The sequence below is a fragment of the Sceloporus occidentalis genome, unplaced genomic scaffold (genome assembly GCF_023333645.1).
Source record: "Sceloporus occidentalis isolate IW3139 unplaced genomic scaffold, rSceOcc1.0.p SCAF_7, whole genome shotgun sequence".
Classification (NCBI taxonomy): domain Eukaryota; kingdom Metazoa; phylum Chordata; class Lepidosauria; order Squamata; family Phrynosomatidae; genus Sceloporus; species Sceloporus occidentalis.
In genome coordinates this window covers 17,500,025-17,516,051 of record NW_028316987.1, presented here as the reverse complement: position 1 = coordinate 17,516,051, position 16,027 = coordinate 17,500,025, and the positions used below count along the sequence as shown (strand labels likewise).

The 16,027-nt window shown below is 39.0% G+C and overlaps 1 protein-coding gene across 2 annotated transcripts in view; it reads left to right on the top strand.

The window, feature by feature from the left end:
* MARCHF10 (membrane associated ring-CH-type finger 10) overlaps positions 1-16,027 on the top strand; it is a 50,969-nt gene that overhangs the window by 12,934 nt on the left and 22,008 nt on the right. For both annotated transcript variants that reach the window (XM_089532208.1, XM_089532209.1), the window contains exons 5-7: positions 3,762-3,945; positions 9,162-9,308; positions 12,752-14,135. In XM_089532208.1, the coding sequence (XP_089388334.1) occupies positions 3,762-3,945; positions 9,162-9,308; positions 12,752-14,135 (1,715 nt within the window). The remainder of the gene's footprint in view (positions 1-3,761; positions 3,946-9,161; positions 9,309-12,751; positions 14,136-16,027) is intronic.

The following is a 16,027-nucleotide window of genomic DNA, read 5'->3' as shown; positions in this document are numbered from 1 at the left end:
TGTCCTGTGGAAAAGAGGCATTTATATCAGGACCTCTGAATTTTCAAACACTGCAGTGCAGCCATTTGCCAGTGGAGATTATACAAGGCAGTGGCAAAACCAGTAACACTTTACTTATAGAACTTCTCAGAGGTATTTAAACCAGCCAAAAACAAGCAGTGAGTGGTGTTAACTGATAAGGATATTTTTCTATATCTGTGTCATAGTTTGTCCATCAACCTTGGGAGGGAGGGAGTTCACTAATACATATAAAATAAAATGAGGTCACAAATGCCAGATAAATTAGTATACTTACTCCATTTGTCAGTTATAGGAAATGCTGTAAATCTTTTGAAGGCAGCACATTATGCTTTTATTGTTATTAATACCTGTCTGAATGGAAGGCTGGTTGATTTCGCTGACTTTAACTTGAATGAACCTTCCAATGTATCATTGGGAAAGGAAAGAAAATTGCAGTCTTAGAGCTGAAATAACTAAATGTCATTAAAGTCAAGAAACTCAGCTTTTATTACTGTGTAATACATATATGTGCCACACAGCATTAACTGATGGCCTCTTGCATGCAGAAACAATCTCTGCTTGCTGGGTGTTTTTTATTTAATGCAAGTGTAAGGTGGCTCAGCGGTTAAGATGCTGATTCTGTCGATTGCAAGATCGGCAGGTTGGCAGTTTGAGAACCAAGTGCTGCATGATGGGGTGAGCTCCCATCGCTAGTCCCAGCCTAGCAGTTGGAAAGCATGTAAAAGTGCATGTACATAAATAGGTACCACTTTGGTGGGAAAGCATTCTGTGCAGTCATGCTAGCTACATGATCACAGAGTCGTCTTTGACAACGCTGGCTCTTCGGCTTAGGAACAGAAATGAGCGCTGCCCCCTACAGTGGGACATGACTTGACAAGCTTGTCAAAGGGGAAACCTTTACCTTTACCTTTTTAAGTCATACACACAGACAAAACATGAAGTGGTAAATGCATTCAAGGATATTGGGTCAAGTATGATTTTTCAAAGTAAAGTACACTTTTTAAAAGTAAAGAATTGCACTTGGGGTCACTGTTGCAATAGAAGCCAAATGCTCTCAGGGGTGCCATGTTCCCCGCAGAGAGTCCCTGTAGGAAGACACAAAACGTCACTCCAAAATTCCATGAAATATACTGGCTAATAAAACAACAGCATTTTATGATAATGAAATTTTATGATAATGAAATTATTTTAGTTATGAAATGTATGCCATTGTTGCACATTTACATTTTGCTAGTGATAAGCAATTATAACTGTGGCGAAATGTTTTTGTTATGTGAATTATGATTGCCATAGTTTTGTCAAGGCTCAAATAGATACCTGCGTTTCTTCTCTGCTTATGCATGCTGAAACTAGATTATCAGAGTTTGACTGCTGTGGAGTCACCTCAGAGGCAGGCAGATATTGTAGATTCTTCAAACATTTTGTTAAATGATGGTTATGTTTAAGAGTAGATGAAGACTATGGCACACAAACACCAAGAGTGATTCAGGGATACAGCTACGTAGATAATTACTGGACTTCTAAAAGCAGAGGATGATTCTTGTACAAGCAGATATGTGGGAGAAAATGCTGCTTTGGAAGAGAATACTTGAGATTCTCTTGGATTTCTGTCAGGAGAAGGCAGAAGATTCCTTTACTCGATGTGAGAGAACATAATCCTAGGCACTACAAATGGAATTTTCATTGGGATTGCATCATGTGAGGAGTGATGGTTTACCCATCCCTGCTAGTTATAATCCTGATAAAAATCTCTCCCTATAATGCTGTTATCTGTTCAAGGAAAAACCTCCACTGGTATCAGTGGCAGCTTTTTTTCCAGTGTTATCTGATGTTCAGGAGGGATTATTGCTAGGATTGCATCAAGAGAGGGAAAGATTAAACCTTCTGTTCTGGCACACTGCAATATCAACAAAAACCAGGGTTTCCCACACCTAGGATTAACATTGTAAAAATCCCTGCATGTGGTTACTAGCCATACAATTAATATAGCATGCAATTTGTCCATCACACTCACGTTTAGGGCCCTCATCTATTTTATGCAATTTGTAACATTTAGGAGAAAAAGATGCATCCATATTTTTATTACACTTGTCGCTCAGATGCTACAAAGTACACATCTGTTTCTCAGTTATCCTTGAGTGAGAAGTTAAAAGTTTATTCTTTTGAAAATCTCTCTCTCTCTCTCTCTCTCTCTCTCTCTGTATTGTGTTGTCTGTAGTGTGTAGGGCCTAAATACATTAGAGCCCATCTGATCTTGGAAACTAAGCAGAGTCACCCTTGGTTAGTACTTGGACGGGAGACTGACAACAAATGCCAGATGCTGTAGCCTATATTTCAGAAGAAGGAGCTCACAAAACCAACTCTGAGCATTCCTTGCCTGAGAAAACCCTATGAAATTCACCTGAAGTCAACAGGCTACTTGAGGGTGTTTGTGTGCACACACAAGCTGCCCCTAGGAACATCACCAGCCCCCCCCCATGACATCAGTAGGAGTCATCCCTAGATCTTATGGGCTTTAATGTAATTTATTTGTTAATGCTGCCACAACATGTACAAACCCAAAAAGTATGTATAGACTTCCATGTTTTGCATTCAGGACCTTGATCAAAAACATTTCTTGGTTTATACCTGTGCATGAAATGCTGAAATTTAGGAATCATGCCCAGGGATAAAATAATAATAATAATAATAATTCACAATTACTTCCTTTTTTCTCCTTTGCTACTCTTTCTCTGCATTTATATTATGCTGTTCATTTGCATTCTAAGTACTAGTTAAGTATTCCAGGTATGGCAAAATTTGAACAGCTCTAACTAGCCTAAAACTCAGAAATATGCTTCAGTAAGAACATTTCAGCCAACGTGGTTTAGTGGTTTGAGCATTGGACTATGACTCTGGAGATCAGGATTCGATTCCCCACTCAGCCACAACAAGCCACTGGGTGACCATGGACAAGTCACACATTCTCAGTCCCAGAAAACCTCATGATAAGGTTCACCTTAGGGTCTCCATAAGTCAAAAATGACTTGAAGGCCTCATCTGCATCCCCCAGTTCAGTCATTGGGAGTGTTTACATTGAAGTAAATTTAGGTGTTTTGTCTTCTGATATTCTTTTTTTCTGTCCTCACAAATCCTGGGCAGAAGATACCATGATTATTTGAACATGACTTGGCAGAAAGTTTAAGCTTCCAGAATTACAGGAGATAATATGTTCAGTAACTTCTCCTCACAGTAATAATATGAACAGATCTTTGTGATGGATGGAACATAGAAAAAATAGGCATGGAGGTCTGCCATCTCCTTGGGGACAATCTAAGGAAGGTTGATGCCCAAAGGCAAGGTTTTCATGCTAACACATCCAAAATAGCCTTAAAGAGAGGGTGCTTTAAGCGTGTACAGAACATGTGTGGGCCATCAGTCTGTTTCTAGTCCATGGCACTTTTGTACATGCTTGCTCATAAGTCTGTGTTCACATTTTCTATCTTTTTTCTGTTTGAAAGCTTGAATTTAAATGCATATTTTAAAATAATTTTCTCTTAAAATAAATTTTTGAGCTGAGAACTGTCAAAATATTCAAGCAGTACAAAAAAGATGGAAAATCAAGTTTAGATCCATGAATTAATCCAGAAGCTTCTTAGTTCTTAGCCATAGACATCCAAGTCTAAAAAGAAGCACATCTACTCTGCAATTACATTTTTGCATTCCCCTGCTAATTTTTAACTACCTTTTTACCCTACTAGATTTCTTCTGATGAAGCTTCTGGGCGTGAATCAAAATCCTCTATGACTATGAAGTCTCTTGGGAACAAATCAGAAGCTAAATTTCCTGCCATTGACAAAACAACTGTTAAGCAGAAGCAAAAAGCAAGCACAGGTTCCAGAAAACCAGAAAAAAATGGATCTTGCCCCAAAAAAGATATTCTGGGTAAATATAAAGAGTTTTAGACCCTTCAGTGAAAAAAGCCATGATGAACAGATTGGCGTCAGTAACCTTTGCAAATTCAGGATTATTGATATTTTCAGGGAAAGGTTCCTTGGTGAAAGGTTTCCACAGACTCCAATAAGGTAGCCAAATACAGTTGATTTACAAAGCCGGGGTGGGAGTCATTCTCTCAATCCAGTACTACACTAAAGTAGCTGTAAGAGACAACAAAAAGCAGAGAGAGGAAAAGGCTTTCCTCGAAACCATTGTGTGATATGCAGTATACAGTGGGGTGTTATATAAGGGACAGTCCCAGGTACCTGGGAGGAGGCAGTCATTAAGATAGTGTTTCTTTTAACTTCTGGCTGCTTGGTATTTATCCTAATTAGCTTAGAATATAACTTTTGATAAGATGTCCCAGCAGATGCTTGCTAACTAACCCCAAGATATGTTTTTAATTCAATTTTATATCAGGCTTTAATAGTGAGATAGCTTTGTCTATCCTGATTAATAGCCAAGAACAAGATGCCAGGAGGGCTGGGTTATCTGACTCCCATTATTTTGCCTGGATCCCTCAGCGGATTTTGATAAAATCTAACAAGATATCCTTTTAGATTGGAACATTATGATTCAGTGCTTCCATTCTGATCTAGATGGATACTCACCCCAGAAGATGATATTGGTAAACTATAACTTTGTCCCATAGCATAGTGTTAACAGGGCTCCCTGTGGTTTGATACATACATAAAATCATTACGTGGTTTAGAGATTTGGGACAATGTGTCAGCAGATGACTCCCACTTTATCAAATACAGATGAAACTGCAGAACTATTGAATTGTTATCTTTGTAATAGACTGAATGAAAGCCAACAAACTGAAACTCAGTTCCAGTACAATAGAGATACTCTTGGTGTTTGATTTGTCTGAACTTAGGAGATGGTGGTCAGTCTGTTGTAGGTGGAACTGCCTCATTCTGAAGAAACTGAAAACTTTCTCATACCTCAATAACATCTTGCTTGAGCTACGACAGTATATTACATGTACAGGTACTTTTGAAGGTCAATCAGAGAACACATCTGGTTCAAAATAACTGTGGCAAGATTGCTAGTTGAACCATGAGTAGAGAAAACACACATACACACAGTCTGTTTTCAAGCACAAGCCAAATGTTCAGTTTGGACCTTGATTTATTTAAAAAATTCTAACTCCTCTTCAACCAGAGGCTTCCAGACCTAAAGGAGGATCACAAGAAAAGAATTAAATTTGGTACCAAATGTGTCACTTTGGGGACACCACCCAGAAAAGGGCCTTTCTGTCTCTTCTCTAAACATGTACTGGCTGCAATCCTCTGTCGCTCAATGTAGTTGAGTACTTCTATACATTAGGCTGAGTCATATGCCACCTTCCCTGCATTTAGCATGAAGCCTCTGAAGAGACCAAATATCTATTTGGTGCTTCATGGCAGGCATGACTGGAGAAGCATCTGATTCTGTCCATGTAGCCAGAGGCAAAATATATCAGTGCTGCAATCTGCTGAGATTCTCCAGAAGTCTCAGGACTGCTGTAATCATTTTGTGTCATGAGCTATTCCCCATGAGGCATGGCATTGCCATGCAAGGAGACTGTAGAGGATGTATAGTAAATTGTGGGCGGGACTTTGGAAGAATTTTCGGGAAGGGAATGCCCAAAAAAGGGCATACACATGCATAAGGGAAACTTGTGCATGCGTATGCCACTAACAGAATCCCAGCCCATTTCCGCTGAGGAGATACTAGGATAAGAGCCTCTATCCTATCTGCTGCATGCAACTCCCTTCTTGGTAAAAAAACAAAACAAACATGAGGGCAGGCGGCTGAGGGCATCAGTGAAGGGATTTTTCATTGATCCTTTCTTATTTTGCTAGACTGTGAGCCCTGGGATTTTCTGGTGGATATGATTCTTTACTCACGCTGTACCTTGAATTCCTGCATCATGAGTCTTCAGTGGGAATGATCTCACAGAGCATTTTTCACATATGAATGGGATGATACCGGTTAGGATTCTGTGTAACTTTCTACTGTGCTCCAAACTACCCGCTTACTCTTCAAACCGCTACACATACTGTGTTAAACAGAGGCTGGTGCTTTGTTGAGTATGCTTTGATTGTGAGTTCCTGCATGACAGGGGGTTGGGCTGGATGGCCCTTGTGGGCTCTTCCAACTCTATGATTCTATAAAATTATTTTTCCCCTCTATGAATGGATAATGAGGGAATGTGGCTTTGGACCCCTAGAATAAGAGACTAATCCAGGGATGGGAATATAAGGGAAAACATAAGTTTCAAGGGGAGATGGCATTGAAGAATTTTCACTTTACTCCTGGAGTAAAAATAGGTTTAAATTCCCTGCTAATAAAGGATCTAACTAAGGTGGGAAAATATGGCCAAGTGAACTGCACCCTGTTATTGTGTCTCCCAAGCCCCTGAATCTCCCCCCTCCAAAAATCAGCCACTGCAGCTGACTCCCACCTCCAATGCATTTACTCACCTAGTTTGATTGCATACATTTTGTTTGCAAAAAATGGAATGGGGTGGTGAGGTTTAAGGTATACGTACACTGTAGAAATAATGCAGTTTGGCATCACTTTAACTGCCATGGCTCCATCCTAAAGAATCCTGGGATTTGTTGTTTTGTGAGGCACCAGCACCCTTTGGCAGAGAAGGCTAAAGACCTTGTAAAACTACAAATCCCACAATTCCGTAGGTTAGAGTTACAGCATTTAAAGTGGTGTCAAACTCCATTATTTTTGTTATAGAGGCACCCTGAGCATGTTTTTCAAATGCACCAAAAGCGGAAGAGTTCTATTATGCACCACAGTGTTGGACAGACATTTCTTTTTTTATTGTTTTTGAAAAGATTTTGCAGATACAAACATAACCAATAAACAATACATCTCAGATCCAGTACAGTGATGTGTACTGAGTTTTGTGTTTCCTGACTATCCAACTAAGAAATCTCTAGCTGACATGGCAACAATTATAATACAGGCTTTTCAAAAATCAACATGTGAGCCATGGGGAGCGAGAAGACTGGTATTGCCATTTACATAACTATAAATGTGTGCCAAGTCTCATAGAATTTAGAGTGGTCTTGGTTATCTCTAGTAGCCCTTATTTTTTCAGTTAATTTCTCCATTAGCATAATGTTCCAGACTCTATCTAACCACGGAGAAATTGCCAGTGCACTTAAGCCTTTCCAGTTACATGCAATCTCTAAATATGTTGCCAAACAATCAATACTTTATGAGAAAGAGACTAATTCGCTTTATTAAAAAGAGGTAGTAGTCCCAACTCTGGTGATAAATAAATTGATTGTGATGCAAATTCACAGATTTCTGCAAATACCAAATTTTGGACAGATGTTTCTAATGGTTGGTTTTTCATTTTTTTAAAATGTAAGGTGTTTTGTGAATCTTCTCAGCAAAAAAGTGGGACAATAGGTATTCTATTGTTACATTTGTGATTATTATTTTATTTATATCCCACCTTTATCCCAATATAAGGACTCAAGGCAGCTAATAAATTTAAAATATAATACAAAGCATTAAAATTTAGATTGTAGATTAAAAACAATTTTTTAAAGTTAAAAATGTTACACATTAAAAATTAAAATGTATTTAAAATTCTGTACAAAGCTAGCTAGCTAGCTATCAATAAAAGGGTTTTAAAAAGTTGCTTTGTGCCTTTTAACCAGATAGGTTTCAGGGGGAAATGGCACAGAAGAGTTTCCACTTTACTGCTTGAGGACATAGGTTTAAATTTCCTGCTATTAGAGGATCTAGCAGAGGTCGTGAAAAACTGGTTTGCCTATTCCAAACTAATATGAACCTAGATCCTTCAGAATGCCTTAATTTATCTTTATTCCATTAGATCCCAAGCTCTTCTTCAAATGACTGGAGAGGGCAGTAAGGTTCTCCTACTTTTATTCAGAGATAAAGGATTGCTGGTTACATGCTTCAAGATTTTGGGTAATAAAAGTAAATACACAGAGAGAGAGATTGAGAAAAAGCGATTCATTTACACACACACTGTATTCCTGAGCGAGTTTTTCTAAGCTGTGTAAGAGAACGCATGATACCGAATGTGACTTCTCTTATTTAAAATAGCTTTGAGGTTATAAATATTTAATTTATTTAAAATATTTATATCTCTTCCTTCCTTTTAAAAATGCTCAGGGAAGCTTATAACAATGTCAAACAGTAAGAACATTTCAAAAACAATGAAAAATTAAAAGGCAAGAGTGTGGCCCATACGAATAAGGCAATTGGTTCTCCAGGGAATAACAACAACAGATTTACTTGCAGTAGGACAGAAGAGAGAGAAAAGATGAATCTGCTGTGGTCCACAGCCCTGCAATAGAGAAGGCTATCTCCCCAGACAATTGTATCTCAGCTACTAGTGGGAAACTAGAAGAGACTGTTGGGTAGTTGTTAATGGGTGGATGGGTTTCTGTAAGACATGAATGGGATTCAGGCAGCCCTCTGAATGTTGTTGAACTGTAGAAGTATTCCTTACCATTGTCTGTGCTGGCTAGAACTGCTGAGAGTTACAGTTCACCAACATCTGGATGGCTACAAATCTCCCACTCCTGCTGTGGGAGGAGACATTCCTTTAAGTATTTAGGCTATTTAAGGGATTTTAAAGACGATAAAAAGCATTTCGAACTGAGCATTAAACAAAGCGGAAGCTAATGCAGCTGTTGTAATAATGGAATTCCATATTGTCAAGATCACACTCTGGCCAGATTCTCTGGATCTAATTCTTGATCATCTAAAGTTCCTGAACACCTTTCAAAGGCAGCACCACAAAGGTACATTGTAGTAATCCAGCCTTGAAAAAATTAAAGCATGGGTTACCATGGCCGTAGTGGGAACATAGGAAAAAGCCTTCTCAATGGCTGCTCCCAGCCTCCTATCCTATAGAGGCTAAACTGGCCCCTCCATGGCGTTCTTCCAGGAAGAGATGAAGAATTGTGTAGTTCAAGAAGCCTTTGAGAACTATTTAAGGGGGAAGGGCTTTTAATGTGCTATACTGTCCATATTTTCTGCTTTTTAATAGATACATTTTTAAACTGCTTTTAATTCTACTGATAGTTTAATTATATTTTAACTTCTTAGCTTTTAGTGATCTAAGCTTTCATCTGCCAAACAAATTAACAAGCAAATAAATAAATATTTAACAGCTTTTCAGAAGCCAATTTTATCAAGAAGACGAATGAATCAGAGAAGTTTGATAGATAACTACGACTCTGAAAATATGAAAAAGCTGGAAGGAAGAGGGAGTAAAACACCAGTTTTGCAGGGAATAACAAAAAACGCCCGAGGGTCTGGTAAGAAACTGTTTTGCACATTATTATTCCACTTTGTTTTATAGGTCCTACTTTCAGATGCCATCCTTATCCAGACCTTCATTTGCACTCCATTTCATATATCCACAGTTCAAACACATGTTCTTCTCTTAGTGCATTTTCTGCTCGCCTCACCAGAGAGAACGAGAGCATGCGCACACACCTGTGTTCCAGGCAGAAGTTGAAGGGGAAGCCCTGATTCAGAATGATTCAGGATGAAACCAGACAAAACGTTCAGTTCTGCATTTAGAAGTGGTGCTCCCTGAAATGATAAAAGATGCCCAATTGTCCTGTCGTGAGCTTTACTCAACTTGCACATTTTGTAAATTAGTTTCCTTTGTTTAGTCATCAGTGAGTAAACATAGCCTTCAGTTCCAAGTTTGATTGTTCAGACATGGTTTTCATTTGCATTTGCTGGATCCTGATTTTGGTATTTTTCAGGACTGGTAGCCAAACTTTGTTTACTTAAGTTTCTTCTTTCCTGTTGAAATTGTCCAGGTGTTTATGAATTTCAGTGGCTTCCCTGTGCATTCTGACTTGATAGTTGTTGACATGGTCCAGAACTTCAGTGTTTTAAACTGCATTTTATGCCAGTTTATAATATGTTCTGCCACTGCTGATTTTTCTGGCAGTGTCTCTCGTGTCCCTTGATTCGTGTTTGAACACTGCGTTTGGTGGTTCCTATGTAGACTTGTCTGCAGTTGCATGGTATGTGGTAAACCCCTGCAGCCGTGAGAAAGTCTCTCCTATCGTTTGCTGAGCACAGCATTTGCTGGATTTTCTTGGTCAGCTTATAGACCATTTGGAGCTTGTGTTTCCTCACTACTTTCTCTATTTCATCTGTGACTCCTTTGATGTATTGTAAAAATACTTTCCTTTTGAGTGGTTGTTTGTCTTCACTCCTATGGGTTTATCTGGGTCTGGCAGCCCTTTTGATGTCTGAGCTGGAGTAAAAATTAGCATGTAGAGTCCAGTCTAGGTATTGAAGGAGTTGCCACCAGAGGGAGCAGCCCCCACCATCCCTTGGTCTTTTTCCCACCTTGGCTTCAAATGTAGGGCCCGAACAGATAGGCCAAAATAAACCTGCTTTGGGTCTCTTTGAAGGTATGCTCTTTAAATGACACATGCTTCTTAAGAGGCCAGAAGTTGCACCAAAGCTGCACTTCAGTCCTTGGGACTGGAGCGTGGCTTTGGCACAGCTTCCAACCTTTTAGAACTCATGCATCATTTAAAGAGCATACCTCCAAAGAGACCCGAAGCAGCTTTATTTTGGCCTGTCTATTCGGGCCCATTATTTTTTTCCCCTTTTCTCCTCCTTCCTTTACAGTGTCTTAAAGCTTTCAATATTTGTTCTAATATGTCTTCTGTTCTTCTTAGATTTATGATCTGTTTTCTCCTGCCTTAGCAACTGCCTACAAAAACAATGTTCTTTAATCTTTGCTTTATCCTTTTGCATTTGAATCAGAAGAGACTTCCTTTGGAAGACGCATATTACATCTTATGGTTCTCACATAAGTGATACGGCTCAGTTCACCCACCCATTGTTAGGGGAGGTTTAAGTCCCATAATAGGATGTCTGGAAAAAGAAACATTGTTCTTACATGTGAGATGTTCATTTTGAGCTATGTAGGTGGAAATATCCTCCCCACCCAGAACTGAGGAGGCTGTTTTTCTTGACTCTGCAAGAGTGGTTGTTAGTTACTCTTTAGTTTGATTTTATGGTAGTTTCTATTTATTGTACTTATATTTGCATTGAATGCTCTCCGAGTTTGTTTTCTATCCTCGGCTGTAATATTAAGTGAGGGATGGTGGGGTTTGCTCCCTCTGCTGGCGACTCCTTCAAATCTGTTTTCCTGCCTGTTGGAACAACGAGATGGAATCAACCCATGATCGGATATTTTCACCAATATAGCTGAAAATGAACATCTCACAGGTACGAACCAATGTTCCTTTTGGTGAATTTTATTTTTCACTTTTTGGAGACTGTATTCACTTTGGAGTGAATGGTTATATCTGGCTAGATTCATACAAAAGATGTAAGCAGCCCACTCTCTTAATCTATACCCCACCTCTCCTTTCACATACATAATACAGAAAACCCGTTGCATTCTTGAGTTTGAAAAAGACAAGTTCTTCATGGTCTCTGTCACTCACACAACTGCAGTGGCAAAGGATAACCCAGTTGTGTGAGTTCAAAGATGACCACTCGAAGAACTAGTTACAGGTATCAACCTGCCCTTCTTCATGGTCTCTGTGACTCAGCCAACTGGGTTATCTGCACCTACACAGTTGTGTTAGTTTGCAGATCACCATTCAAAGAACTACAGTTACAGATATGAAACCTGTCCTTGCTTACAATTCTAATTGTAGTTATCCTCTGTTGTTATTGTTATGATGTTCCAGATTTTAACTTCTGTAACCCACTTTAGGCATAAATGTTGTAAATAACCAATATATTGCAGTTAGAGTACACTCTAGAAACCATTTATAGATCATGTTAAATGTATTTGCATTTACGTGTTTTGATGTTACAATCCATAGTAAAATAGATCACTAAGGCTGGGTGGCAACTGTGTAAAACTTACAGCATGATTTTCCCTTCCTGCAACACTGTGATAACAAGAGAATCTGAAACTCATGTAGGAAATGCCTATACTAAGCTGTTCCCTATGCCAGCATTAACATAGCTTTCAAAATAGTTTTTTGTAACAAGAAGAGCTATTCTTCCCACATGGTCCCTAGCTTCTCACCTCATTCTGGCAACATGTATTGCTGAAGCTCCAGTGTAACTGGTCTAACATATGTATGAAGCCTAAGACTATAAACAGATAATACCCTTTCAGTGACCTGGAAGTAATATTGTGGAATGATATGGTAATTGCTTATAATGCATCCACATTTCTATATCCATCGAGTTCATTGGTTTGAAATATGAATTAATGTGAATTATTTTTACATTATCCTTTGAACTACTCTAAACCTCTGTTTCATTTAATGCAAAGATGTTTTCCCCAAAACACCCTCACTGGTTTTGGAGGAGATACTAAGAAATTATTAATGATATAAAGGATAGTCTATTTCTTCAAGACTAAATTAATAGGGGAAAGACATGCAGAAGATGTCCTCACGACTCTCATTTCTCAGAGACCTGGTTGATCAACAGGCTGAGAGGTTGCCTAATTTCATGTCTAAAAATTTGTAGAGTGGTATGGCAAAAGTTGAAGAAAGAATTTCAAACACCGGTGCAGGGCAGGCTGACTTACAGCAAGGATCCATGAAACCCCACAGTTAGTTGTGGATCAGGGAAATCTATTGACTACTGAATAGTATTTCCATTCATGAGGAAATCACCAATATTTACTAAGTGCTTAGGAAATAGGCAGTAGATAAATAAATTCTGAATGGAAACTTTCTTCTCAACACAGATCCACAAGATGGCACAGGACAAAAAACTGGTCATACTCTCAAGACTAAGAAGAAATCTCAAGAAAAAAGGAGCTTAATCCAGTCATCTAAACTAAGCATTGACAGCAAAAGCCTAGAGAGAGATCTCAAAAAGGGAAATGTTCTGACAGCAGCTCAGCAGCCTGCAACTAATCCAGTGGATTCAACTGTTCAGGTTATTAATGGCCCTTCTGTATCAAGTGAGTCAAGCAACACAAACCTTCCACCCATTAAAAATACCCCCACAAGGCCCAAAGAAGATGATTTTTATACAATGTTGTGCTCAAATGTGGAAAATTCCACTGGAGAGAATGAAGACCTCGAAGATGTTATCCCCTTAGAAGAAGAGCTTCTTTCTTCTGATTTCGGTAAACGTCCTCTTCATCGAAGTAACAGGATTGTTGGGATGTCTCTGACACAGACAGAACAACGCAGCAGTGAAATGGGAGTTGGTGGTGATGGGAGAAGATCTGAATTTTCCCACAGATTGCTGTGGCAGCATAATGTAATGGAAGAGCCAGCTGCTGAGCAGTCTGCTCCAGGGCAAAGGAAAATAAGGGACCAAACAAAGTCTCATACACTTGAAGAAAAAAAATTGGAAGATGCTCATAAAAATGAAGGTGAAACTTTGGCACACAGTCCACATGCTGAAAGCATGCCAGGAAATGCAACTACAGATGAGAGTGTTGCTAATTCAAATTCTGGTGAAGACTGGGCAGGGAATAATGTCTATGTTAGGGAAAGACAGAATTTTGAGAGCAATCAGAGATGCTATGCTGGATTTGTTAGTGCAGCTAGACCAACAGTTCAGAGGACTTGTGTGCGTTCGACATTTAATATCCCAGGATCTTTAGTGCAGCCTGCTGCTTTAAACAGAACTGAGGCTACGGGTGGTGTGGATGTTGCTACAGCTTCTGTGCAAGTCACAGAACTGAGTGGAAGCCCAAGGTTTACTGTGCGCAGACAGCTATCTCCTATAAGATTTAGGGATTCCTTTTCAGCCAGTGAAAGCTGTCAGTCCTCATCACCTACTGTCAGCACCTTAGAAGAGAGTAGCCTGCTTGAGGATAGTATAAGCAGCGTATCTCCAAGCACCACTTCTCATGATGAAGATAACTTTCTGAACTCCCACAGTTCCTCATCATCCACGGATTCTCCCCACCCACCTCTTTTCCGGGCAAACTTCACAGCACATCTTCGCATGTCTGGTCCTTTGTCTGATCAAGTACCAATTTTCCTGACAGTATCTGATTTGCGAAATCAGAGCAGCTTTGTGAGCAGTACAAGTACCTGCAGTTCGCCAGAAGCGAAGGAGATTAATAAACCTGAGATAGATCCTGAGAAGATAAAAAAGTTGCAAGAAAGGTTAGTAATATGAGAAGAAATCTCTACAAATACGTTTGCCTAAAATGAGCTGTTACTAGAAGAGCTAGTCATGAATGTATTTTGCCTAGTCTAAACCTATATTGAGGTAGTCTCTGACATATAATCTGTGTTTAATGCCAGAGTTCAGTGTGGAAACTTGAATAGGGTAGCGTTTTTTGTAAAAAAAACACACAACATTCCCTACTAACACATCTTTCAAGCCACAGATACCCCTATTCTACAGATATATTCAAGAATAAACAGCGCCTGGCTCCACAGTGTATCCAACAGGTTGGTTCAATTTAGAGGAACATACTTTAAGCTTCATTTCTAAAATTGAGATAAACCATTACATAATGTGGTAGTTCTATGTTTAGAATCTCAACATTCAAATTCCTTTGTTGTTATAATAGTCCCCCTCCAAAGCTGCTGTTAGCCACTGAAAGGAAAACACATGTAACAATTGCCCCTGTCTGTTCTCTAGTCTGGGACTGATAGTACTTAGTGTGTCTGATCTGAGTTAAGGCTATGGTGCGAGGGAGGAAGAGGATTAGAAAGTGACATGGTGTTTGAATTATTATTAAACTTACTTGTGGGTAAATGTAAACTGCATTTAAATTGGATATTCTCTAGGTTTTGAAATGAGTATTTTAAATTTTTTACAAGGGAAAAAATACACTGAAGTATGTACAGGTATGCAAAAGATTTCTCCATGCCTTTGTGGAACACTGAGAGCCAGTGATGTGTGATTATCAGAGTTTAGAATGTTAGTTCAAAAAAGTTAATTTATTTAGATTTTAATTAGAGGATCCTAAAACCAAATTAAGTTAACACTGTCATTATTGGGATGATTTTCTAATTCATCAAGTTAATTGCTAAATGATTAGTTTGTTTTGAAAGAAATTGTAGAAGATGGCATATATTTCTGTAATTAATGCTGTTCCTGCTTATTGGTGGGATTTGTAATCCAAAACAATTGGAAACTGGCAAATTGGGAAATGAATAACTTAAAGTGTGGTATCCCATAAGTTGTCAGTTACTAATATGTCTAACTCTTCTTTCCTTCCCAACCTACCATCCCTGTCAAAATGAATGTTGTTCTTCTGCCCATCAAAAATGTGTATTGTTTCTTTGGATTAAAAGAAAAAGACATTGAGGGCTAAATCCAGTTACTAGTGCCAAATAGAGTAGATGCACCACAATGAACATGGGACAGGCTATGTTTCAAACTATGTACAAGTATACCTCAGTTAACAATGTACAGTGGGGCCTTGCTATTAGCGGGCTTGCCATCCGTGGATTTAAGCATCTGCAGACAGCAAGCTCCATTGTCCCCAGTGATAGTGTGCGCCTGCAGCCGCTAGTGCAACAGCACACACACCACAACGCCATTAGGGACAACAGGACTTGAGGTCCTGCATTTTTTTGTATCTGTGGGGAGGGGGTCCAAAACAGATCCCCCACAGATACGAAAGTTCGACTGTAGGTACGTTTCTGAACATTGCTTCTTTAAAATAAAATTGTGGTACCAGAGCCAGACATAGCATGGAAAGAAGACCGATAGGTTCCTACACCACAAAAGAGAAGAGCAGTTCAACACATTTCAGCAAACCTTTTATCCAGAACTACCAATATGCACACACGAAATGAAACAACCAAGTCAAGTAGCCTTTTCATAAGAAAACAGAAAGACTTTGAAGCTTCTAGACACCACTTGAAAGCTTCTTCCAAAATGCATCCAGGGATTATTTTTGTTTGTTTGTTTGTTTGTTTGTTTCACCAACATCCTCTGATTTCCATTTGGGTGAGAAAACTTTGAAATCTATAAATGTCTGTGTTTTTTAACATGCTGGAGGTAGATGGTAAAGTAGGCTTATCTGCTTCCCACTTTT